Source organism: Melanostigma gelatinosum (genome assembly GCF_949748355.1).
Source record: "Melanostigma gelatinosum genome assembly, chromosome: 1".
In the NCBI taxonomy this organism is placed as follows: Eukaryota; Metazoa; Chordata; class Actinopteri; order Perciformes; family Zoarcidae; genus Melanostigma; species Melanostigma gelatinosum.
This window is the reverse complement of record NC_136634.1, coordinates 29188707-29214722: the sequence shown is the minus strand read 5'-3', so window position 1 is coordinate 29214722 and position 26016 is coordinate 29188707. Positions and strand designations below refer to the sequence as shown.

Sequence of the window (26016 nt, the reverse complement as noted above, 5' to 3'; positions counted from 1 at the left end):
GCAGATTAACACATCAAGTGACCGGAGGTGTAGGAGTCCCCTGCTCTCTTTTTCTTTCCGGCTTCCTTTTTTTCCCCAACATCATTCCAACGAACGCTGCGGCTACACATCTCGGGCCACAGTGACTCCGATGGACAGACGTTTTCATGTTGCGTGGTAGGTAAAAACTTCACAGCTTTGTGTTTGAGGCCCTCGCATGTTGCATTTGCCTGTTGTAGCCCCGCGAACATCTCCTCAGATGTATTGGTGTATTTCAGATCTATGAAATAAGGGAAAATATTATTTGAAATGGTTATTTAAATGTGCAGAAAAATGGAAAATCAGTATCAGTTGATTAAGAGAAACCAAACATATGGATTAAAGAGTACGTAGAGAAAATATATGTTTTTTTTTTACTTTATCATTTTAGATTTGTGACCAAACTGGCCTTATGAGATCCAGGCTGATCGCTGACGTTGAGCTGAGACGAAGCACAGAGAACACAGCCACACTGGTTTGCTTCATGTCACAACACAGTCACCCAGCAAGTTGGCCAGCAAGCAGCAATGACTGTAACGTACTCTCGCAGGGTTGCCGATGCAGGTCTGGGGACCTTCTTTCACCTGCTTCTGCGTTGGAAGGGCAGCATTTATAAACTGCTCTATAGAGAGCTCATCATCTTCACTCTTCTCTACTACTTCTTCAGCATTGTTTATAGGTACTCTCATAGCAGAACTTCAATCTTCTATATTTTTTTTTACCTAAACATCTTTGTTACGGGTCACTTAGATTTAGTTCATTGAAGAAGTGTGACCGAGGTACTAAGGAGGACATTCTGTAGTTGAAACTTCAAACTACGTAACAGAGACACGGTTTCTAAATAATAATAATTATTTCTTTGGCATTTCTGTACTGAAATTTTGTGTTACTTATCGGCCGATATATACGCCCGATATTGACGATAAGTATCGGCTAATATCAGAACCCGGACCGATTTATCCGCTCCAGTGGCAGCGTTACTTAAAGGCGCTATGTCTACGAGATTGAGAGCATTTCTGTTGCCTCTCAGCGGCTCTAAACATGGCTGAACAATGCAATGTTCTCATTTTAATTTTGAGATCCACTTCATGTTCTACACAAGAGTTTTTGAGTTTTTTATTAAATGGCTTTACTTTATTAAAACAGACAATTTTCTCATTTTGATAACATATGGAAGTCATTACAACATGCCTATGTTACAATGAGAACACATTTTTTGTTTTAATAGGATAAGTTGGTGTGTTACTTTAGCAGTAAATGTTTCTTGTTTGTGATACAACAACATACAAAAATTGATGTAATAAGAAAAGTTTTATGCAAAAACGGATTCATTTGGGATGTTGTATGTTGGACCAGAAAGTGTCACAGGGCTCACCTCCCTGTGTTTTAGTTGTAATGGGCTCAATAGATGTTTCCTTCACCAGGTTTGTGCTTACCGATGACCAGAAGAGGCTGTTTGAGAAGCTGTCGATATACTGTGACCGCTATGCAGAGCTCATCCCGGTGTCTTTTGTGCTGGGTGAGTTGAGGCTGACTGTTTCATGGATCTACATCTCAATCTAAGACCATTCTCCTGGAAACGATCACAGGAGGTTGGCATGCACTTCTGTACTTGCAATGTTCTTTTTTTTTTTGCCAGGCTTCTATGTCACCTTGGTTGTGTCCCGTTGGTGGGGCCAGTTTGAGAATGTCCCCTGGCCGGACCGCTTGGCAGCATTAGTGGGTGGTCATGTTCGGGGAACAGACGAGGCCTCCAGGCTGACCCGACGGACTCTGATGCGATACGCCAACCTCTCTGGTGTGCTCATCTACCGCTCCGTCAGCACGGCCGTCTACAAGAGGTTCCCCACCATGGAGCATGTGGTGCGGGCAGGTACAACGTGGCCACGAAACCACCAAAACTCACTGTCGCTGGTACCAGTCATAAGACAACAACATCAAAATCTGCTGAATCTGTTTGCACTATTTAAAAGAAGAAGAAAAAAGAAGAAAACTGTGTAAGGTGGTCCAGCATGGAACCGGTTGAGACTCAGTGTGTTTCCATCTGATGTGGTTGAACTATTTGTATGCTACATGCTACTGATGTAACGGCTGAGTAAAGAACTACAAACATGGAAACAAACGTCTTAAATGCTTTGTCTCTTCGTGTCATTCCTTTATTTCCATGCCGTGTTTGTGTCTCTCAGGTTTGATGACGTCCGATGAGCTGAGGCACCTGGAGGACTTGCGCTCTCCTCACAACAAGTTCTGGGTTCCCTGCATGTGGTTCGTCAGCCTGGCTCTGAGGGCTCGGATTGAGGGTCGCATCAACAACGACGTGGCTCTCACAGCCATTCTCACTGTAGGTCATCAAGTGCATCTGTCTGCAGGCCGAAAGAGTTGAACATCATCACGTTCTGAAACATTTTTTAAAATTGCTCCCCCCCCCCTCATTTGGCTGTTCTGCTTTTTTCCCTCTGTTCAGGAGTTGAACAGTTTACGGGCAAAGTGCATGAAGCTGTATGGTTACGACTGGATCAGCCTGCCTCTTGTCTACACTCAGGTTTTGTTGATATACTGTGTTGTAACTGAAATATCGTAGATGCATTTGCGATTGAACAAATTGAATGAACAGTTCTTGTGTTGTGATAAATGTGCAATGATTAGGTGTCTAAAAAGAGATAACACTGCTAATGGCGATGTAGAGCTTATATTAGGCTGCTGGTGGGCGATAGAGAATGACATTTAGTGTGTCACTCTAATCCGAATCATCGTGGACCTAAAATCATTAACTCAGTTTGTCAAATTAGAAATCTGACCAAGCAAAACACAATGAGTGCACAACAATAATGCAAAGACTTGACAAGAGACCGTTTCCTCAAAGGGAGTTGTGAAACACGCGTGACTCGTGTTTTTTAACCAGGTGGCCACAGTGGCGGTCTACAGCTTCTTCCTGGCTTGTCTGATCGGTCGTCAGTTCTTGGATCCAGCTCAAGGCTACTCCGGTCACGATCTGGACTTCTACCTGCCCGTGTTCACCCTGCTGCAGTTCTTCTTCTATGTTGGCTGGCTGAAGGTGAGGTTCAAGTCACGCTGATGCTGCACAAGAAATGCTCTTCATTTGTCCTGCCGAGCTGTATTGTGGTGTCTTTCTGCTCGTGGTCTCAGGTGGCTGAGCAACTCATCAATCCTTTTGGAGAAGACGACGACGACTTTGAAACCAACTGGCTCGTCGATCGCAATTTACAGGTTTGGATTCAAACTATTTGCCACTTTCACATCAGCCGCAGACAGAGGCGGTCTTATTCTTCCTGTTTTGATTTGTCTCTCAGGTGTCCTTGCTGTCGGTGGACGAGATGTACGACAGCCTGCCGCTGGTGGAGAGGGATATGTACTGGAATGAGTGTGAACCTCAGCCTCCCTACACTGCTGCCAGCGCTGAACATCGCAAACCCTCCTTCATGGGCTCAGCCCTGGATATCAGGTTCAGTAATGTTTTTACTTTCTGGCAGACAATTCTAAATACCGAGAAATACTCTCCCAACCATATAACCACTTATTTCATCTGAACTAGTGTTCCCAAGGAGGAGATGGAGTTTCAGTCCAATCTGGAGCAAATTAAAGAACACGAGGAAGCCAACTACTCCACCCCGCTGCTCGGAGGGCTGGGTCGTGTCCTCGGTGTCCAGTCCCCTAACTTTCCTCGCTCCTCCCGCGTCTCTCTGCTGCGCCGCCGCCCTGGAGCGCCACTGAGCCGCTTCCCTCTTTACCTGCACCCAGAGGCCTCATTGACTCCACCGCAAAGCCGCCAGCCTCTGAACCACGAGCGAGATCCAGACTATGCCTTCTCCACCATGCCCCTGAATGAGAGACCGGGTTTCTACAGCTGCCCACAAACACCCATCCACTGTGTGCCCCCCGCGGTGCCTCGCCCTCGACCTGCCCGGCGAACTCAGAACGAGTGGAACCGCAGCTGCAGCTCCCTGGCTCCTCAGATGGCGGGCTCACAGCCGCTGCCCCCCGACACCCCCAACCACGTCCCCCCACCGCCGTCCTCTGCTTTCCCCTGGCTGAGTGAGGATGGCGAGGTCCAGAGTGCCCCTATGTTCTCGTTCCCAGACCCTCCGCCTGAACTCAGACCTGAACACAGACCTGAACACGGCCTGCTGTCTCGCCGCCCTCCACCACCGCGCCTTACTCTGGACACCCTCCCCTCAGCTGACAGCCAGCCCGGGCCCCCGAGTGCTCTGACTGCAGGAAGCGGAGGAGAACGGGTGTTCTCGTTCACTCCTCCTTCCCGAACAGCAGCTACAAATCCCCATAATCCCAACAGCAGCTCTGGCAGCATTAATGCAACAAGCACCAACGTGACGGGAAGTCTCTGCAACGGTACAAGTCACACTCATTTTAGTAGCCATGGGAATTTCAGCACCAACATGAGATCAAGCAACGGGGGCACCAATGGTGGGCTGAGCAACAACATGGACACCGTTTCCACTTCGGCGCCATCGCAGCAAGAAACCAATCAGCAACACTCGCCCAATGACTCAGGAATCTCATTGGCTGAAGGAGAGCTGCTGGGCGTTTTGGTGGACGGTGGCGTGAAGAAGGCGGCAGGAGGGAAGGAGCAAGAATGAGAACACAAGGTGTGACAGACCGTGGGTTTTGTATAGATGTGGCATTCAAAGTATTTCACACAAACGCGCACGAATTCATGTTACATCTGAACTGTATTAGTCATCTGGAGCCCTACACACAATAGATACGTATGTGTTGCAAACACAGTAGTTAGGCTCTACTTTGTTAAACTGTTATAGAACAATTAACCTACTTGTAAGAGATTTAACCCTCAACATGTGAAGGAAAAATAAGAAACTAGTTAGGTCTGAAACTCGACAGGAAAATGTGTATATTCTAGTCTTTTCAGCATTGTTTCCATCAGTGCACTCTTTAATAAATCATATGCATTTCATGTTTAGTTAATTTTTTTAATAAAAAAAAAGTGTAGTCTTGAAATTACTTACTATTTTTATTGGATTATATAAGGAAACGATGTACACATAACAAATAGAGAACCGATGCATTTCTGCTGGAACAATATCGTTATGCATAAGCTAAATGTGGATCATATTTGAAAAATGTGAAATTCAATAGCAGAGGACTTGGACGGTGTATGGAAGAACTTTACAAAATGTGGGAGGGATTTATCATCCCTATTGAAATAGAATGCCTGTGAATAAAGACATTTTGTTTTAGTAATCTCCAAATTTAAAGGGACACAAAAAGCAGTGGGCCAAAAAAAAAGAGCCAATCTGAATCAGGTAAAATAATGTGTAAGTGTGCACTGGCCTTTACAGCGAATAAAATGTTGCGCTGAATAAGCTTTTATTAGGCTTCACAAATAATCAAATCTAAAAACCTACACAAGATTTCTTTTTTTTTTTTGTTCAACCATTTTATTATAATTTATTTATATATAATATATATAATTTACAACAAACAAAAAAAAAAACATAAACAGACATTAAAACAAAGATGAAACTTTATACAGTAATATAATATGTGTATCTGCAGCAGTGTACAGACATCACTTGCCTCCAAAGGGAGGAGAGTGCCACACAGCCGAGCTGGTCCGTTTGAAATAACGAGGCTTGCTCTTGTAAAAGATATTTTCCAGTTTTGGTGGCGCAATTGTTCCAAAGAGAGAGTCTAGATCAGGAGGGTTGAAGTACTGCTTCATCATGTTGTGCTGCAGATTGCGAGCTGGAGGGGAACAAATTAAAGACAATGTTGTGATTTAAGACGACGCATGAGACTGACGTCACACTGTGCAAACCCAAAATAAGTCTGGTAAAAAGTATTAGTGGAATTAACTCAATTTGGAACAAGTCACAATATTACAATTGACTGACCTCAGCAGGCCTGCGGGGCCTAGCTATGGGTGTTAAACTATGATTGGACAACAGAGGACTTGGTCAATTTCAGCTTCGTGCATTACAAAAAATATTACTAAAGTGAATTATAAACAACGCTACAGAAGGCGAGGTAAATAGGTTGATCATCATAATAAATGACCGTGATATTAAATCATCTCTGCCCAGGATGGAACGGGCTTCCTTGGGGCAGACTCGTCATCAGTGGAGTCGTCACTGTTTTGGTCCATCCCGTAATCGTCCCCAAATTTGGGCAACGGTTTGTTGCCGGCCTTTGGAGTGATGGAGTACGATTGTGGCGATCGCTGCAGAGGATAAAACACACGTTTCCATAGTGTTCAAAGACAGGAACAGATTCAAAACATCCGCCAAGAACGCATTATTTAAACTTACCACAAAATCCACTGTCTTATTGAGGTCAGCACCTTTTCCTACAGGCGGCCCATTACAGAGTGCTGCAAGAATTCGGAAAAGCAGCTCTGAAGAAACAGAAGATTTAAGAAACAGTTTGTGGCAGAGTCAGACCGGGCTAAAGCCATTACAGCATCAAGTGGGGTCTTTATTGCTGCGGACATGAGGCCATACTCAGTGGTAGAAAACAAAGGATTTCAGAATATGCTTAAAGTGCTTGAGCCACGTTACGAAGTCCCCTCACGCAACCACTTCAGTGGGAAGATCGTTCCAGGCTTATATGAAGACGAAAAGATCAAGACGAGTTATCCAAGGCATCCTTTGTTGCCATCACCAAAGACGGGTGGACCTCCAGGGCAACGGAGAGCTACGTGACTGACCGCTCACTTCATCACGGCGGAGTGGGAGATTCATAGTCCGGTGCTGCTGTGAGAGTCACACAGCCACAAACCTGGCACAAGTGCTGACAGAAGCAGTAGCAGAGTGGAAGCTATATTCCAAAAGCAATATTCCAGTCACCACAGATAATGCCAGGAACCAAACAAATGCAGTCATAGAAGCTGGACTGGGACCACAGATACCTTGTTTTGCACATGTGATCAATTTAGCATCACAAAGGGGAATCTCAGTGAACCAGATGGACCGCCTCCTTGGGAGAATCAGGAAAGTAGTTTCATTTTTCCACCGAAGCACAACAGCCACTCATGTGCTTCAGACCAAGCAAGAAATGCTACAGCTACCGTCCCACAAGCTCATACATGATGTCCCAACAAGATGGAACTACACTTATGACATGCTGGAGCGTTATCTTGAGCAGCAGGCAGCTATTTACTCTGCACTGACAGACAAGACGCTGAAGAAAAATATCAGAAACATCGTCACCTTGTCCGATGCTGACGTGAAAATTGCAGAGGATGTCCTCCAGGTGCTCAAACCCCTCAAAACCATTACAACCCTATTGAGCACTGAAACTACACCATCTGTGTCCATGATCCTACCTCTGAAATCCATGGCCCCAAGTGAGGATGACTGCACAGTCACTAGAGATGTGAAGGCTGCCATTAGAGGGGACCTGAACCCCAGATACATGGCCCCCCCTAATCTACAAGACTACCTTCATAGATCTACTGCACTAGATCCAAGGTTTAAGTCCCTGTCTCACCTAGACCCTGCCCTATGCTTGAGAACATACAATGATCTCTCCACTGAGATTATGGCCACTGAAGAGGTAACAAAAAAATGAATGAGAGCGATTTATTTCATTGTAGTCATCCCAATTATAGTTTCATGAAACATGAGATAATTAGTTTTACAGATCAAGTAAGTGCAGGGTCAAGCCACAGAGCACGCATTGACAGGACCAGACTCAGAGGCATCTCCTCCACAGAAGAAGTCAGCCATAGAGGAGCTTTTTGGAGAGACCTTTGCGAGCAAGGATGATGACCGCCACACCTTTGCCAACACGATCACAGAGGAAGTGGCACTCTACAAGGCAGCAACTGGCATTCCAGTGGGGGGTGATCTGCTGGCATGGCGGAAAAGCAATCAGTGTAAATACCCTCACACTGCCATGATGGCAAGACGCGACCTCGCTGTACCTGGCACTTCAGTGCCTAGTGAGAGGGTGTTCTCCACAGCAGGGGGCATAGTGACTGCAAAAAGCTCTACCCTCTCCCCAGAGAATGTAGACAGTCTCATCTTTTTGAAGAAAAATTTAACATTGTAGATCATTTCATAGGAACGGTAGACATTCCACGTTTATTGCAGTGTATTTGAATGGAAGGAAGTAAATATAGACAAATTGTTGCCTCGCAGTTCAGTTCAGTTAACAGTGTAAGCCAGCGCCGGTCTGCTCTGCTTTCTTTTTCACGCTGTAGACATTTGCAGTTTTTTTTCTTTCAGTATTGACTAAAAGAAGAGGGTATCAAGTCAACATAATTCATGTTTCACTTAAACAGAGTTGAGTTTTATTTATTTCATTTTGGATACCATCAATATTTTTGTTTTTATGAGAGGCTATAGCCCAAAGTTTTTTGCTTTCAGTGTTCTTGTACTTATCTACTTAATAAATGGAAAGCAAAGTTACATTTGACTCCTCCCCTTTTCTTTGCTGATCCGAAAAATTATCTGAACTCCTGAACCGTGATCCGAACCGAACGTGATCCGTGACACCCCTAGCCAAAACATTCGGCAAATTTCAAACAGTTTTTAATTTCATTATGGGGTTTTCCAGGAATTAGATGTATTTTGACAATTAGCCTGCCGATGGCCAGATGTTTCAGCTGACATTTAACATACGCTATCTATTAAGAAAGGGCACCACTACTGCATTCTGTGCCCTTCTTTAATGCTGACAGCACTGTGGAGATAGGCTAGAAATATCATGAAGAACATTTCGATAAGAGGTAAAAGGTATTGAGGAATCTTTCCAGATGTGAAGTTACCCTGACCAGAGACATATACATTTCTACACTTTCTTGCTTTTAAAGCTCTTTTCTACCATCAGATTATGTTGCTCTTTGGCAGTCAGTAGAACATCTGTTTTATTGGACAGTTCTCAGAAGTCAGTGTTTTCCATTTTGTTTGCAGGTGTACCTAAAGTAAAGTAAATGTCCCCCTGTTGGTTTACCTTTGCAGAAGCGGCCTTTTGAGCAGCAGCTTCTCGCTCTTTGGCAGCTTTCTCTTCTGCAGCTAATCTCCGCTCCTCCTCCTAGTGGAACAGAAGTCAGTGTTTTCCATTTTTTTTGGGCTGCTAAATCAAACACCGTTTGACACGCGTTTAAGACATTCAATTTCTCACCAGTCTTTTCAAACGTGCCTTTCTTTTCTCCTCCAGTTCTCGCCTCTCTTTCTCTTTCGCTGCTCTCTCCACTTCCTGCTGCAGAGCAAGAGCTTTTTCTTTTTCCACTCGCTCCCTGAAAAACAGACATTAAGTCAGGAACTGTTTTATTGCTTTCACCAATGCAGCTTTCAGTTTAATCCACCTTTACCGTGTTGAAAAGCTAATCAGATTACTTGGTGTATAAAGCAGCTGGTATGGTACTATTGATAGGAGTATTGAAGGCCACCAATAACCTTTCAGCAGCAGCTAGGCGCTCTCTCTCCAGCTCCAGCGCTCGGCGAGCTTCAGCCAGCTTACGAGCTCGCTGGTCCTCCTCCTCGGCCTTCTTAGCCAGTAACTCCTGCTGCCGCTTCTCTTCCTCCTGGAGTTAAAACAAAACGCGTACAACATTTTAAAAAAAGGCTGATTGCAAACCGAAGATTATGTTACTTTATAAAAAAGAAAAAAAAGAAGAAAAAAAACTTCCCGCTACATGACAAGATGAAAAGTTGTACTTTGGACACAAACTGAACATTTTGTTGCAACGTCTCGAAAAATGCACCTAAACGGTCACAATGCGACAGCCTGCTATGCGCCATGTAGTTCTCAGCTAAATTCTTTGCAGTCACACAGACTTGATATACGGCACCAAACTAAGCCCAACACAAATGACAGGAATGAATAAGACGGCGCCGTCTCACCGCTTGCTGAATCTTCTTCCTTTTAGAGTCTTCCTCCAACTTCCTCTTCTGCTCCAGGTCGTCTTGACGTTTAATGGCCTCCTTCTTTTTGGCCTTGTCGTCTGCCAGACGCTGCACCAAGAGACCCAACACCAAATGTTAGATATGGGGTTCAATCTTTTTTGGAGGTGAACAAATAGAGTGAAGTTGCCAAATACCTTATCATTCTTCTCATCAATCTGAGCCATCTTTTGCTCAATCTTCTTTTTCTTCTCCACCTCCTGCTGCTCTTCTTTTACTTTGGCCTCAAACACTCTTCTCAGCCTCTCATCTCTCTTCCTGGACCACAAAAATTAAAAGTCGAAGCACAAGAACAAACTACGGTTCAGTCAGAGGGAGTAAAGATGTGGAGCGTTAACCTTTTGAGATTGTCTCGTTTCCTTTTCTTCTCCTCATCCATTTTCTTCATCCTTTCTTCCTCCAGCTCCTGCTTCTTCTTAAGTGCTTCCAGTTTGTAACGCTCCTTCGTCTGAGAAAAGAGAAGACAAGGTTTAAGGAAATGTGTGTTGTCAGAAATCAACTAATTCTAACACATTGTTAATAGGCAGCAAATGTCAAAGGAATACAAGGAGCAGGTGGAGCGCATGCATGTGGAAAAAGATCACCATACCAGTGAAGCAAAAATCCACCGTGACAGACTGATTTATTTCCACCGACTTAAAGAAGTTTGTGCTCACACTGCTGGACTGTGACCATTAGTCTCTGTGCAGACAATTCAACAGAGCAAGTGTAGAGAAAGGCCGCGCTGGAAGTTGCCGTTAAAATAAGAAGCGCTCTTTAAAGACGGCTGTTAACGGATGAGTGATACGCAAGAAGACAGATCTTGTGTCTATTTTTAAACAAGCTATATCACAAAGCAATAGTTTGCTACCATCATGTCTCCGGTTTCTATTTATTTAAATTGTTTATTTGACACAAAGCAGAGAAACAGAGTCAGACACTCTGTACACTACGACAAGTGTAGCTGGATGTCATGTGATCACGAGAACAAATCATTTGTACAACAAGACCCAAACCCCAAAAAGTGGACAAAGACATTAATTCCAGTGTGATCTTCTCACCCAATAAATCACAATCCGCTGACACGAGTTTTAAGAACAAATAGTGTCACGGCGTCTGGTTCAGATGGATTTTTACTTCGGATTAAATTCATTTTACAAAGTCAAACGGTGAAGCTACCAAAGCTGTTTTATAGGATTGTTGGTTCAAAAGTTCAGAGACACCATCGACTAACTAACACATGCCGTTTGGGTTGTTGAAAGCGGCTCATCTAAGGTGCATGTTACATGAGGAGACATTGAATCAAGGTCCACTATGGGATGTTAGACACCACAGAATGCCCACAAACAGTCAGTACTTCCACACTACACTTACCACTATACCAACGCTCAACTGAGGAGCGAAAACACATCCAAACAAAAGAGGATGTCAGCCACAATATTTCAAAAACAATTGCAATTCAATTTGTAACACGTTTTCCTAGTTTATTTGTCCAACAAGATTTGGGCTTCAGGAGACACAACTGAGATTGTAATTCAGTTCCCAAGGAGAGTTATGCACGTATAAAACAATGTGTTTTCAATTCACTGCAATACAACACGCGTGTTTAGCTAATGCGTTTACAGTAAGAGATGTGTCCGGTATCGCCGCAAATCCAAACACATTTTAATTACGACTGCAGTCAAAGATAATCTTAATCGACTGAAATTCTACCTACACCTCAACCAATCGATTGGGATCTGCATGTTAAAAAAAAAAGCTATTAGAAATATTGATACCCCCACAACGCCGTCCCGCAGAGCACCCACCCTCCGGTTGCCCCTCTGGTAAACACCGTTAGCTACGAGCTCAGGCATCGCAGTCCTGAGAATCATTGAGAGGCAGTCAAAATGCCCCCACTCTTGTATCCTGCGCCTTTAAAGTAAAACTAGTGATTGTTCGACCAAACAGAATTTGGTTGGACAAGATCATATCAGCCAAACAACGAGACGGTGTCGGCTCTAGTTTTAATGGATCGTATCGGCGATAATAAAGCAGATCAAAATCTGATGCTTTCTTCACTGAACTAGTGTGTTTTGTCCAGCTCAGCCTGCTACCAGTGTATGACAGAGTTGAGGTGTACAGCTTACCTTGGGGTCAATCCTCAGAGGAGCGACTTGTCTAATGAAGGACTTCATGACAGCAGTCTGGCCGAGGGAAGTTGGAGTCATCATCAGCATCTGATTCCTCTGCACAGTGTGGCGAAAAGACTTCATGTTGGGTCTTATTGCCTATGTGTTCATAAGAAAAGAGAACAAGTTCCAACATTTGAGCCACTTATTATTTTAACACTTGGCAAAACCTCTTTTTTTCTTCCATCTTACACTTTTCTTGGGACGAGAGGGCCTCTTTGTGGGACTTTCCACGACAGTATCTGGTGCTTTGCGTTTGGTACTCTGGCGTGACCTTCTCACAGACACACAAGAATTGATTTAACAACAGGTTGACCAGTGCAGTTATTAAGTGCAACACACACACAGCACTCACATGCGACCTGACTGGGAAGTCAGCTGCTTCTCAATAACTGAAACACAAACAAACATGTATTTAGCACACACAAGTACCATTACATATCAATTCACGTTTATGTTCAACAACAAATCAAACAAAATCGAATTCATCAAAAATATATATATGAAATGCTCAGTTTCCACACCTGTTCTCTTGTTGAGAGTGTTGACTGTTGACGGGGGGGCCAGTGTGGCAGAGTTTGCAGCCACAGATCGAGTGATGCGTCCAACAGATGGACGGAAGCTCTGGTTAATCTGGAGCTACATTTGTTTCACAAAAAAAATAAAAGCAAAACAAAGACATTAGTTGAATAACAAATACAAATTAAATGAGTTTCACACTTAAACAGACAAAGACATGTATTCATACCTCCGGCATTTCCGTCCATTCTTCAGCTGCAGCATTATCCTCAGAGTCTGCACTTACATCTACCGGTAACAAGCTACAGCAGTGAAGACATTTAAAAACATATAAAGAACATTCAATTCATGTACAGTCACGTGTGACTGAGTAATTAACCAGTCACCGTTACCAATAGTTTAAATTATAGATTCAAACACATGATTTTTTTTACCATTAAGACAATATAATCACCTATACACACAGACAAATGTCAGTCATTACTCACACTGCGCTGTCCCATGCAGAGTCCACACAAGAGTCATCTGCAACCACAAACATGATATCCAGATTAACAACAGAGTGTGATGTCTAATGGTTGGTATTTTGTTATTATAAACCAAATACGGGTCATTTCTCACCATCAACATTGCTGCTACATGTAGAGTTGCCCATGCGAGCCACCTTCCTCTTAAGCATGGAGCGGCGCGAGGCACGGCGCACAGACTCCTGAGTCATACTGTGCCGTAGACCGGCCAGCGAGTGACGCAGCTTGCGGGAGCATCGCACGGAGCTTCTCCGCGAGCTTCGCGCTGCGCCAGCGATTGCAATTTTAGCAGCTGTGCGGCCGGGAGAAGGCAGCGGATCTTTAGCACACTCGGCAGCCAATTGGTCCGAGGAAGCGATTCTGACGACGATCCCGGGCGAGGGTATCGTGGGTGGGGACGGGGCGAGGTCCAGCTCGTCTTCTGCATCGTTCACCTTGTTATTTTTGGCCATCTCTTCCTCCTGTGGCTTCTTGTTCTGCTCCTCCACGGTCTTCAGACTTCCACATGACTGGCTCGCATCCTCTGCCGCCTCAGACACCGTTTGTTTGTTTTTACGGGTGGTGCGTTTGGGCCGTGCAGTAGAGCCGGCGTCAGAGGTGGACGCGTCGGGAACGGTCTCTTCCTCAGCGATGAAGTTCAGTGATTTGACAGAGGGGCCACGGAGGTTACTACGCCTTCCCTTTGAAGATCTGGACAGGAAGAGTCAGAAGCACACTTTAAAACCCCGTCACAATTAAAATGTGAAACTTTTACTTACTAATGAAAGCAACAAACCTTCGTCTGGCTTGATGTTCTTCTTGATGCCCCGTGGACATACGCTTCCTGCGCCTTTTCTGTGATGGTGTTTTTGGCATCAATTCTGGCTCAGCAACGAAATCTCTGAAATATAAAGAAACAGCTTCACTTGTAAAACCGTAAAGATAATTTTAGAGACAAAACTGATTTCTAAAGATCGAATCTTGTGGAAACAAATAATAGAGCAAACATGTTTTATATTCCTTCAAACCTACCCTGAAAACATGCGGTTGGCCTCTTGTTGGATCTCCACAAGCCACACCATGTGGTCAGTCTCGATCTCACTGGTGAACTCTTTTAATTTGCCATCTAATTGTTGCTTGAGGGACTGGACAGATGACCGGACGGTGTTCATGTTGACGGCTTGAGGGAAAGATTGCACTGTTAAACCAGGAGAAGCTGGATCAGACTTGAGATGGAAGTAAACAATGATTATTTGAAGCGTCGCCATAAAGACTCAACTAGCTGTCCATGTTTTAACAGTCTTTATTTTCCTTTTAGCATAACCATATCAGATACATTTTTCACTCGTCTGTGTAAAAGCAGCTAAATGGTGCACATGCGCAGTGTCTTCTATTCTCGCGGTCGAGTTGGGTTGCACAAAGTAGCTATTCAACAACAATGTGGTCCACAAAGGAAAACGCTTACAGTTTTGTTATTAAAATGAGCTGCGTGGTCAAATTAGCCCAACACAACCGTTAGCTTAGCTAACATGAAACACGAACAACGAACATGCAACACCAAAACGTGCTAACCTAACTTTTTTTACTGTGGTAACCACTAACGTACTGGAAGAGTTACGTTATTCAAACTTAGTTGGTAACAATGTTATAGTTCATAACTGCTTTGCAATGTTTTAAACGGCTCGTGCTACGATGTTAGTCAGCTAACGTTAATTTAGCTAACACTAGTCTTGGACGTCAAAATAAATGGCGTTACCTTCGATGTCTGAATCTCTGAAAGGGGAATCCGATGATCGTTGCTCCGCTTGTTTTAACAGCTAAATCGATCGCATACTGAGGTGGAGGTAAATGTGCTAAAATAACGGCGTTATTATGTGTAAACTCTAAACAACCTGAACCTAACCGCCGTCCTCTGACACTGACCCGCTGAAACCGTTTCAAACTTTATCAGCCAATCACAAGGCGTAGCTCAGTGACGTTAGAGAGGGGTTGTTCGATTTGTTGTTTAGGATTATCCGCAAGGGCGGGCCCTGCGGATCGGAACAATAGAGAGCAATGGCTCGAGGCAGGTAAACCGCCAACATGTGAAGACAGATCGAGCGAACCCAATGAAAAGTTTAGGGCGGAGTTACAGCGTTGATCAGATTTAAATCAACCAACCGATATTTGGCAGGATTTGCGCCGCCCCGTCTGTGATACTCAAACACATGTTTGACAGCTTTATCTCCCGTTCTTTAGTCATTTCAGTTTGAGGGACACAAACAGTTTTTATGTAAGAAAAATTAGCGTTTTTTTCTGTTCTTTGTCACACCCTCTCCTGCACACTGTAGGACTGCTAAACAAAGACACCGGATATCAGAATCAAACATGATATTTTAAGTCAAACAACAAAGGTTTTTTTAGATCCAGCTCACCAAGGTGAACATTCTCAAGAGATGGAAAGCAAAAGGGACAATTAAGCTTTGCACAAAATGTAGTTTTATTTGAATATAACTCATTTACAATACAACATTGGTTTTATAACACCGATGGCATATCATGAAAATAACACTAAAAATTTCATACATTTTGTCCATGATTACTAATGCTCGAGTGAATGGAAACATACAACTTAACGGCAGGTTAGATATGAAATAACTTGCTCAACATATTTTTAATTGCTGGTAAATGATGAGGAGGGTCATGGCCATTGTTTCAGAGAGGCCAACAGGAATACGCCGAGACCAGTTTACAAACACACCCGGGCCCTCGAGGAAAAGTAACCGGCTTCCCTGAAAATATAGATGTATATTAGTAAATCAATGATAATCTGTTACTGCATCAGTGCCATTTAAAAAATATGAGATCTGAAATCAAGGAGCAAAGTGAAGATAACACAGTACTAAATAAAATCACATGAGACTTGATGCAACATATTAATTAACAGAAAAATACATGCACATGAATTCAAACAAATAGGCTTGTAGAGGATTTGTTTGGTCATTTTCGGTCTTCCCTCTGTTGAAATATATCATGTATTATGGATTGGGGTGGAGTTTACACTGGAGTGTATTAATCAATAGCATCTTGGCAAATTATTGAGAAACGGAATTCCTCTGAGTATGAATTGGTTTTGCAAACCAGAAGCGTCCTATCATCCTCCAGTGTGCAACATCTGCCACCACAGTCTCCAGATTCACTCCAACATACAGTCGACTGAAATCACATTGTCTTATTCTGACAAATGGTATGTCACTTTCGATTACTGACCAACTCTGGAGCCACTATTTTTGTAAGCATTATGGGAGGTATGATACCAAAGAGGGAGTGTGAGCTCTCGCAGGTATTTTCTCCCTGGATCAGAGGGATGGTGCCATTTCTGGAGTTGTAAAATATGTCATGCATGCAGTTTAAGACTGAATTTTCCTCATTATTGCACTCTTTCTTACTTTGTAACTCAAATACTGTGCCATACCTATTAACTAATGTACTACTGTTGTTATCATTATTTTGTATTGTATCATTTTCATATTCACCATTTGTCTGTAGTTTGGAAGACTAAGTGTGTTTTTTAATATGCAGCACATTTAAGGATGAATATCCTTGTACTAAAAACTAAAATCTATTTTTGCTTGTGTGTGTGTGTGTATCACCTGGCGTTAGAGGGATTGTAGTTCCTGATGCCTTCAGGACAACCTGCAGATCACAGGACTTAATGTTGCCAGCACTGTTGGCCTGTTCCCTCAGTATGATACAAACTTCATCTTTCCTCAGCAGCCAGTCCATCTGACTGCCCAGGTAGTTCACACCACGGACGCAGAGCTCAGAAATGTCATTGGGAAGAAGTGGGGAAAAGGCCAAGCATTCCTTCTGAACTCTAGAAGAAAAACACAGCATGTCACTCTCTGTATCGCTGCCTACATGCTGTGTACATATTGAGGTGTTTTTCATTGTGAACTGACCTAAAGCCAGTATAACCAAACAGCACGGCTTGCAGGAATCCCCCCATCCCTGTGAGAAAGTTGACTGCACCAGAGCCATCTGCTGATTCACTCCATACCTGTGAGGGGAGACAATCACACATTCACAGGATATCCAGTAAACAGGCATTTACTAGCATTATGTGGCTGTGTGAGTCAGAAGGACACCTGGAACGGCCCCTGGATGTTTTTGTAGCACTTCTCAAGTAAACGTTGAGCTCTCTCAGCCTCGCCCAGTTCCAGCCAGCCGATTGCAAACATACCCTTACAATGGAAAGCAAAAGCATTGGTATAAACATACACTTATTAAGAAAGAAGTATCAGCAACAACAGGCTTTTAAATCCAATACAAGGAGACACTGTAAAACATATAATTATGTGCACTACAGGCAACTAATACAACTAAAAAACCAAACCAATTTACATGACAGCTGTTGATACTAGGTCATTTGCATTTGCGTAATTTGGTTTTACAAAATCTGTGATGAGCTATTAAAATAGTTGTTACAGATTAAAACACCAACAGTCTAAAGTAGACAAAAATGAACTCCACCTCTAGCAGTTATATTTGGTAATAATCAAATCCAATCCAATAAAATGCTGACGGATATGTACTTTGAGTACATTTTGCAGTAAATACTTGTACTTTAAAGCTGCATTTGTGTGTTTTTTTGGATAAACACTGACATCATCACCTTATGAAGTTGATGTGACTAACGTGTTAGCAAACAGTTGCCTTTGTTCACATTCAGCATTTACAGAGCAACATTAGCATATTCACACTCTTTTATCTCCACCTTCACAAATATGGCCTAATTTGAGCTTTAAGTAAGATTATGAATGCAAGACCTTCAATTGTGTATTTTTTACATTGTGGTTTGGCTACTCTTATATATACTTTAGTAAAGGATCTGAACACTTCTTTAAGTGCATTTGGCAATAAATCTCTGATACAGTCACATGCAACATGCTGTGTCTTACCCACGTCATGGCCGGACCATTAGGGTCTGTTACTGGTTCATACGCTTCCAGGTCATTTCTCCTGATCTCTGGGGACATCAGCAGTCCAAGAGGATAGCCCAACATCACCGTGTCTGCCTGTTTCACTGGATGACCTGTGAGAAGTACAAATTATATTCCCACATCGTGGACATGATTATCTTATGAAGGTCAGTGTCCAAAAGAAACAAAAAGTAACCTTTGACGTAGCCATCGAACTCAGGATGGTACTGGGATTCCTCGTCAAAAGGTATTTTGAGGTGTTCGGCCACTTCCTGCCATTCTTTCGGTGCCGGATGTTGTAGGAGGTCGGCCAAATCTACAGCGAACTGGAGACTGATGAATGAGAAACGTTCTGTGTTATTGGTAATCACCAGTTAATATCCACTGCAGGAAAATATTCAAATACCAGTACCTGAATTTGGCCACCGCGTTTGTGTACACAGAGTTGTTGACATCGTAGTAATACTCATCAGGTGGCATGACACCTGAACGGGAAAAAAGGGAAATGCTTCATGCTATTTTAGTTCTACTTTGTTACGTTTTGTGTGATTTGTGTTTTTCCGTGGAAGATGAGAGAGGTCAGATGTCTTTAATTTAACTTCTATTGACTCATTTGCCTGTTAATCATGTAAAGCTGAATGTATTCTGTATAATAATCCTTCTAATCATGTTCTTTTTACCTAAGAGGTGATACTTCTGGTCCTCGAGGTTCCATGATGCTCTAGAAACCCAGTAATCTGCCACACCGTAGATCACCTCTCTGCCCTGGCCCTCTGTGAACATGGACAGATCCTGCAACAAAGAGCTGAGTTGATATCCTCACACAGGCCCGGGTGAGACACTATGATGAGTGGGGATAAAAGAGTATACCTCAGTGAGGTAGAGATAGTGTTGGAAGGCCAGGGTGACATCTCCATTTATGTGAATCTCTTGTTGTCCATAAATGTCCTCTGGACACACCTCCCTCCCTGACACAGCACTCTCCCATGGGAACTTCAGTCCCTGTATTGGTAACATCTTTTCTTTAGAAGACTCAGTCGCAGTTTCATGGTTATTGTTAAAATGTAGAACAAGAGCACGCAGAAAAAGAGTAACAGTATCAGCCCTAAATTATACACAACACTGTTACCACCAGTCTGTTTCCATCCCTCAGCAACTTAACTGACACGAATATGATATCAAACAACAACGCTCTCGTTTACTCTTATCTGCAGATACTCTATTTGTTACAGCTATTAAAGACGCTTGAGGCTAAAGTGTTGCTAGTACAACATTCTAGGTAAAGTTAACTGTAAATGTTGAATTACTGTTGATGTAATGTAGCTCGTTTTGATCTTTTGTAGACTTTATTTTTTAGTTTTACAAGCATAATTATTTTTGTTGTATTTCCAATGGGGACTTAAAGGAAAAGTTTAACATTTGGGTAAAATACACTTTTTTTTGCCGAGATTTAGATCAGAAGATCGATACAACTCTCGTGTGTGTATGCTCATTTAAAGAATAGAGCTAGATGTTCAGCCTAGAATAAAGACCTGAAGCTAGTCTGGCTCTGTTCAAAGGTAACAAAATGCATGCATATACCTATAAAGCTTACTGATTCACATGTTGCATCTTGCCAGGTTAGCTCTTTCCCGCCTTGCTGCTCGTCTTTCGCTAAATGAAGCTGCTAAGCTAAGCTAACCTGTTCCTGGTTCTGCTTCTGGACTAAATTCATTGTTACAACACACATGCTCTAACTTTTGTGGATTGCATCGCATCCTTTTCTGATTTGTTACTACCATTGAGTTTCTCATGTGTTGTCCTAAAGTTTTCAGTTTCACATCTGCTCCCAGTAAAAAAAAAGCTACAAAGACCAAATGTTCTCTTCAACTTTGTTAGGAATGTGTTTAGCTCACTGCATAGCTGTGCACTCATAGTCAGTGAGGGAAGAAGAGCTGTGATGGTGATGGAGTATCCCACTGATGATCATACCTTGAAGCCCTGCTTTTGGGCATTGTCTTTTGCCCCATCCATAGTCCCCACCCGGTACTCCAGCACAGATCGGGCTAGCTTTGGATAGAAGAGGGCTATGGCAGGATACATCCAAATGTCCTGTCACAGGAAGGTGGGATCATTGTGTGATACATCATACAACCCAAACCAACAACATCCAAACAACATAGCTAGCCATCAACGGACACCATGCCTTACCTGGTCCCAGAAAATGTGTCCCCAGTAGTCCTGACCATCCCCACCATTAGACAGTCCGCCTGGACTGACTCCACCAAAGGAGCTGGAGGTGTCATGTATGGAGGGGAAGGTGCTAAGGAGGTAAAACATGCAGCCTATCAGAGCCTTGCAGAGGCCCTCTGACCCTGCCACCTCCACCTTGCTCTGCAGCCACAGTTCTTTCCAGGCCTTCTCGTGAGACGGACGCAGGTCACCAGAGGCTATCAGATTCAGGCCCTCGTCATAATTGGCCTCAGCTGTGTCTAAACTGTTGGCCACAACCAGGATGAAGGCCCAGCGAGCCTGGCTCTGTCCTGGAAGCAGTGTCAGGGTGGGGGGTTTGGGGGTCCAGATAAGGTGCACTGACGGACAGGAACCTCCTGGGAACTCAGCAGTGGTCACCTTTCCTTGGACGTGACTGAGGGAGAGTGGGATGTAGACTGTGTGAGGCATCATATTCATACTGCAGTTCAAAATGCGCATTTTACAGATGTTTTTGTGAAGCGTACCTTCCTCCTTTGTAATCAGGACAAGACTCGAAAACAATGTCTTTGCTTTGAGGTGTGAATGAGCTGACCAGATTCACAGTGATTGTCTCCTCTGAGGTCACCTGACGCACCATCAGAATCTCCATCACCATCAGGTTAGGGTAGTATCGGTGTGAATACAGAGACTGTGAGACCGTTACACTTGCTGAGCTCAGGCTGTGGGTGAAAATACCTGAAAATACCATTAGTCGTCATAATTCTTCACAACACAGATTCCTGCAATCAGACGGTCAAATACTGCAGAGACTACCTGTGCGGGTGTCCAGGCTGCAGGTGTGCTGGGCTGGTGCGTCCATCTCAACCTTCACAGCAAGAGGACAGGGGACATCCGCACGGTGACAACGTCCACCCTCCCCGTTATACACCCCCCCCATGTGCATGGTATTGTTGTACACCCTCCATCCCAGCAGCCCATTGGCTAGTGGAGGGAGGAAGCGGCGGTCAGTGGGTAGAGCGTCAGTGGTGAAGATGTAAGGGTCTTCATCATAGGACATGGTGGTGTTCAGTTGGAAATCTGGTTTCCCCAATGCAGTCAGGGTTCGTTGAGAGGGTCCCAGCTCTTCAACAGTGAATAATTATTTCACATAATACAAGTTAGCGTGGTCTGACAACATCTATATTTTGAAATCAGTTCTCAATGGGAATAACACACTGCCTCATTGAGATTATTATGGTTATGTGCTGTATTTATGCAAGCTTACGAAACTAAAATATCTCAGTTTGCATGGGTATGAGGCACGAGATCACTGCTGGAAACGTTTACTGTGGAACCAAACACACACTCTTCACAGGTTCCTGCCTGCACAGGCTATTTGTGGAATGTGTACTTTGACACTTTTGTGTCACAAGACATGTGCCATCCAAAGACATCATGAAGCAATGATGTGAACAGAAAGTTTAAAAAGGAGCCACTCATCCAACAAAACAAAAACAGACTCAAATTCCTCAGTAATTAAGCATTGAAGTAGTAATTACATTGAAGGCAAATAAATAAACATACAATGTCAGAGCTTAAGCTAAACCACTCCTGAAAGTTAATCAAAGGTGTTGCATTCAACAGCCTGCATAAATAATACCCAGCATACATCCTTTCAACATACATTAAACGGGAAGAAACATCTGTTTCTGCAACAAAGAGGAATGCTGAAAAAGCTAATTGAAGATAAAACCTGCAGAAGGTCCCAAAGCGCTCGTCCTTAACTATTTAACCAACAAAAAACAAAGAGCTCATGTGTTGTAGTTCCTTTTGGAGTCCATGTGAAAGCAAAGGACTCAAATGTTGTTGATAAAGTGGGTTGAAGTTAGTAATGTCGTGCTGAGGACTGGAGGAGGCCATGCAGCCTTCTGTGCTGCAGAGAAAACCTGGACATGATTATGGGTCTGCTGGAAAACATGGCATGGATTTAATGTCGAGGATAAAGCAGAGTATGTGTAAACCCAGCAGTGCAGTTTTCACTGGATCAATATAGATCACCACTCGATTTTAACATGCTCATTAGATTTTCAGTGAATGTCAAGAACACAAGTATTTATGTTGTCAACTCCCAGCTTGAAGAAAAAGGTCTTAACGACATAAAGATACACTTTAGTTACAGTTGGTCAGTCTTGTTACAGGCTGTAACTACTGCCACATGTGCGCACATATTCACAATTAAAGCATCAGGACCACTTGGCTGAGACTGTGAAAATACTCTGAAGGTCACCGTTACAGTGTTTACATTTCCATCCCATCTCTTCTAAGAAGTATCACGTCACTCTCTCCAAACTAAATCATGCCATCTCCCCTCTGCTCACCAGTCGCTCTAAACTCCCTTCTTACCTTTTTGCTGTTCGCTCTTTTATTTTACATCTCACTCAACCAATTTACACGATCATTTGCCAACCAAGAAATGCAACATCCTCTGTTTGCAGATGTAATTTCTCTCTTTACCCTCATTTCTCTACTGTAAAGGCAAAAATTGTTCAGGAAATGATTATTGTTATTTGTAATGGGATAAAAGCCACGGTACAGCCTATTAAGAGACGTGGGCCCCTGGTAAACCTGCTAGAAGGCCGCGATTGAGGGTCTCTCTGATGAACACCACCCAGTATTCCTGTACCCAGTACTCACTTCCGGTCCCAGGTGGACGTTTGAGCGCTCTACCAATTTTACACATAAAAGCCAGTTTGTCAGTCAATTTGTGACAGAAAAGGATACAAAATATGAATGTGGTTTGAAAGATTAGTGCATCGAACAGACAAGAAAGGTTTAATAAAAGACTTGGTTGCATTGTGGGAATTGTAGGACCTGGCATTTGTAAGGCTTAGCACATACCGTTTCACCTTATGAGCCTTTCTCTTGATCCAACAAGATGTTCTGCCTCACTCGCAGCTCAGCTGTAGCATTTCACGAGTTTCACCACTTGGTTGCGCTGAGGAGCTGTTTGTGTAACATCTGGCAACATGCCGGGGGTCAGAGCCACAAACCCTGGGAAAAGAAGTGCTTTGTCCATATAAGGCTGCAATCCATCCGCTTCCCTTCCTCTGTCTTTCTCAGACCTGAGGGATATTTACAGAGAGAGCCTCGGCCAGCCTGCCCTTCCTTATTAGGAGCGCAGCTTGTTGTCAGTACTTGTACCCTGCAGGACAGTGGTCCATCGCTCTGCTCTCAGATGAGACAAACAGATGGATGACTGGTGTTAACTACACTTTAGTCCAAACGGACAAGAGCTCAAAACACAACGGGAGTCTCACAGATTTTTACCCAGACGTCTACTGAGCACTCATCCAGCATTTCTATCATGTCAGTGAAGCAAGTGATGAACTGTCCACCTGGGAGCATCAGTAGATGAATGGACCAGTCCAAACATACTGTAAATACATCTGTGTTGCCCTGTTTCCTCTGCTATGCTCACTGTGTTGCAGCTGTTCTGTTCCTCTTCTTTTTTTTTCTCCCCAGTGATGAACATCTGGCTACCAGAACAACTGTAGGCAGGGACGATACAATGTGGGTGAAGCGGGAAAATCTGACGACTCCATCGGTCACAACACATTAATAATACGATGGGAATTAAAGTGGGATTGAGTGTTGTGGAGGGAAACACTGTTCAGGATACATCCTTGTCAAAGAGTAAAGTAACATTGAATGTCTGTGAACAAAGCAGTAGAGGTGAATCTGACATTCACGTGTACACAATAACTAGGAAGTTGCTACAAACACACTTGTTTTTATTAGGGTGCAGACATCCATTCAATATATTAGAAAACCAACATGTGAAGAAAAGCTACATGGAATTTGACTTCAAAGGGGGTATTATTCAAGACGAATATTTATACACATAATATACATCACCACGCTCCACTGCAAGAGAGAAATTGACAATGAAAAACTATGAAAATAATATCTTTATCGATGGTAATATTTAAAACCATCCATAGCATAATAGGCTTTGAGCTGTGGGTAACTTCTCCCTCCACTCACAAGCAAGAGGGTGCTGCTCTGAAACAGGTCCGTCTGTCTGGAGGACGGGCGAAGCGTCGCACATCTTTTATTGCTTTGCAGAGAGTAAAGTGCTGTGGTCGACTGACCTGCTTCTGCGGCCATTTTTTATTTATTTTTTTTAAGAGCATGAAGTGTGTTTGTGGTCACAAAAATAACAATGTATGTGAGGAAGTGCATAGGTGGAGAGGTAGGTGGGTTCAAACACTGGCATGTGGAGACCAAACAACCCAACAGAGTTCTGTGGACTGTCCCCGTCATCAGGACGATGTTGAATGTAGAGACAGAGCCTGAAACGTGAAAGAACTACAACAAAACCTTTACTGCTTGACAACACCTTCGATTTGAACTGCGAGTATTCCCTTTGGCTGCACCTTGTGGCCGTTTATTTCCATCCATACAAAACATACACACATTCACTTCCTGCCACCCTTTAACCCCCTCTGTCACCAGGGTTACGCCCCTTTCCTTAAAGAGGCCCCGTGAATCCGGTCGTTCCCTACAATGTCATGTATTTTTCGCCATGACTCGGCGAGCTACGCACACAGTTACGAACACAAAGCTAAAAGCTAACACATCAGAAAGCACGAAGATTCAACACAGATTCCAGAGATATCTTCAGAATGTCTCTCCGTGAAACCATTACAGAGCTATCAGCCAACAAGCACCAGCACCATAAACCGCTTTATCAATAATAATCATAAATGCACCATACCGTGAGCTGATTTCGTGAAGAGAACAGATAAATTCCTGGTTATTTCTATTCAAATATGTGTTAGACGTATATCCTGTTTGTCATTGAACTGTTTCCTTGAAGAAAGGGGGGTCAATCTAGCTTAGGGGAGCTGGGGGTGGGGATTTTACTTTCGGTGTATTGGATTTTACGCTTTGCGAGGGACGGCGCGGTTTTGATTTTGACTGGCTAACGATTCTGTCAATCAATACAACGTTGTCCCAGCTCAATTCTATGGACTGATGCATCGAAGGAGGGTTCATTCACTGAAATCGACCAATGCTGAGGTAGGTCTCCACAGACACAGAGAAACTGCAGTCAGACGAGACAACTCCATAGATTACAGACACAAACGGGGCTCAGAGAGGATTATGGCTCTCAAAATGAAGCCACACTGCTGTATTTGGATAGATTGAACACTATTAGTGATAAAACAAGTGGAATATATAGTTATATAGGATATAAAATTACAATGGAACAGCTGGTTCCAAAATGACAATTTCGTGAACTCGCCTGACCTCTCTGCAAATTCTGACTTTGATAAAGTGAAGCAGGACAAAATTAGAGAGGTTTTAGTACAGAGAGACTGTTCATATACTGTGCTATGATTTGGAAGAGGTTTGAACTTTCAGCTGCATTATTCAAAAGACATAATCATGCTTTCATGCTTTTTTTTCAGGCGAACCTGAAACTTTTCAATTTGAGCTGTGTGCCATCTTCATTTACTCTTAACCAGTAACATATACAAAAAAACAAAACTGCAATCTTCAAAGGATAATCCCTGAGAATATTTCACATCCGATTTTCTGATCAATTTAAATTAGTATGTGCTTGTAATTGTACATTTTGGCTGACGTAAATTTGTATCACAACCTCTCGAAATATGATTTCGTCAGAGTACGATTTCATTGAAAGACGATCAATGTTGAAATATTGCCCCTAATGTGTGCTAGTTGTTTATTAATTACTGCATGGTCTAGTCCTTGGATT

At 43.2% G+C, this 26016-nt stretch overlaps 3 protein-coding genes across 6 annotated transcripts; 1 reads left to right on the top strand and 2 right to left on the bottom strand.

The window, feature by feature from the left end:
• The first annotated feature begins 510 nt into the window (after nt 1–510).
• Nucleotides 511–5006, top strand: LOC306780137 (bestrophin-4-like). The gene is made up of 9 exons (XM_079272361.1): nt 511–697; nt 1443–1537; nt 1658–1891; nt 2205–2359; nt 2483–2560; nt 2921–3073; nt 3166–3246; nt 3330–3481; nt 3572–5006. The coding sequence occupies exons 1-9, from the start codon at nt 546–548 to the stop codon at nt 4632–4634; spliced, it is 2163 nt and encodes a 720-aa protein (XP_079128487.1). The 5' UTR covers nt 511–545; the 3' UTR covers nt 4635–5006.
• Nucleotides 5007–5019: 13 nt separating this feature from the next.
• On the bottom strand, nt 5020–15036 carry LOC306780149 (inner centromere protein A-like). Its single transcript, XM_079272397.1, has 18 exons — nt 14855–15036; nt 14131–14278; nt 13895–13999; nt 13214–13809; nt 13081–13117; nt 12822–12894; nt 12598–12712; nt 12429–12465; nt 12266–12347; nt 12032–12172; nt 10262–10371; nt 10061–10181; nt 9864–9974; nt 9417–9544; nt 9142–9256; nt 8971–9051; nt 6088–6235; nt 5020–5760 (listed from the first exon to the last, which is right to left on the bottom strand). The coding sequence occupies exons 2-18, from the start codon at nt 14268–14270 to the stop codon at nt 5585–5587; spliced, it is 2316 nt and encodes a 771-aa protein (XP_079128523.1). The 5' UTR covers nt 14271–14278; nt 14855–15036; the 3' UTR covers nt 5020–5584.
• A 517-nt stretch (nt 15037–15553) lies between these two features.
• Nucleotides 15554–25114, bottom strand: LOC306779732 (protein-glucosylgalactosylhydroxylysine glucosidase-like). Of its 4 annotated transcripts, XM_079271724.1 has the most exons (15): nt 25009–25091; nt 23130–23282; nt 21066–21374; nt 20777–20987; nt 20250–20685; nt 20031–20150; nt 18930–19061; nt 18740–18851; nt 18472–18544; nt 18256–18392; nt 18039–18172; nt 17226–17321; nt 17040–17137; nt 16731–16954; nt 15554–15869 (listed from the first exon to the last, which is right to left on the bottom strand). In XM_079271724.1, exons 3-15 carry the CDS (start codon nt 21307–21309, stop codon nt 15793–15795), a joined length of 2094 nt encoding a protein of 697 aa, XP_079127850.1. In that variant the 5' UTR covers nt 21310–21374; nt 23130–23282; nt 25009–25091; the 3' UTR covers nt 15554–15792. The 4 variants fall into 4 exon arrangements, with proteins under 4 accessions (XP_079127850.1, XP_079127847.1, XP_079127849.1 ...); XM_079271721.1 differs by lacking the exon at nt 23130–23282 and having other exon boundaries at nt 25009–25114; XM_079271723.1 differs by lacking the exon at nt 25009–25091 and having other exon boundaries at nt 23130–24964.
• Between the last annotated feature and the right edge of the window lie 902 nt (nt 25115–26016).

Excerpts from the sequence above, each read along its gene's own strand:
- LOC306780137 (XM_079272361.1), top strand. The coding sequence starts at position 546 with ATGACTGTAACGTACTCTCGCAGGGTTGCCGATGCAGGTCTGGGGACC. Across the intron at positions 1,538-1,657 it reads CCCGGTGTCTTTTGTGCTGG|GCTTCTATGTCACCTTGGTT; the intron begins GTGAGTTGAGGC and ends TTTTTTTGCCAG. Across the intron at positions 2,360-2,482 it reads CTCTCACAGCCATTCTCACT|GAGTTGAACAGTTTACGGGC; the intron begins GTAGGTCATCAA and ends CCCTCTGTTCAG.
- LOC306780149 (XM_079272397.1), bottom strand. The coding sequence starts at position 14,270 with ATGAACACCGTCCGGTCATCTGTCCAGTCCCTCAAGCAACAATTAGAT. Across the intron at positions 13,118-13,213 it reads ATGTAGCAGCAATGTTGATG|ATGACTCTTGTGTGGACTCT; the intron begins GTGAGAAATGAC and ends TTGTGGTTGCAG. Across the intron at positions 12,713-12,821 it reads AATGGACGGAAATGCCGGAG|CTCCAGATTAACCAGAGCTT; the intron begins GTATGAATACAT and ends AAACAAATGTAG.
- LOC306779732 (XM_079271721.1), bottom strand. The coding sequence starts at position 21,309 with ATGTCCTATGATGAAGACCCTTACATCTTCACCACTGACGCTCTACCC. Across the intron at positions 18,393-18,471 it reads AACGCGGTGGCCAAATTCAG|TCTCCAGTTCGCTGTAGATT; the intron begins GTACTGGTATTT and ends CTCATTCATCAG. Across the intron at positions 15,870-16,730 it reads TACAATCCCTCTAACGCCAG|GGAAGCCGGTTACTTTTCCT; the intron begins GTGATACACACA and ends CTATATTTTCAG.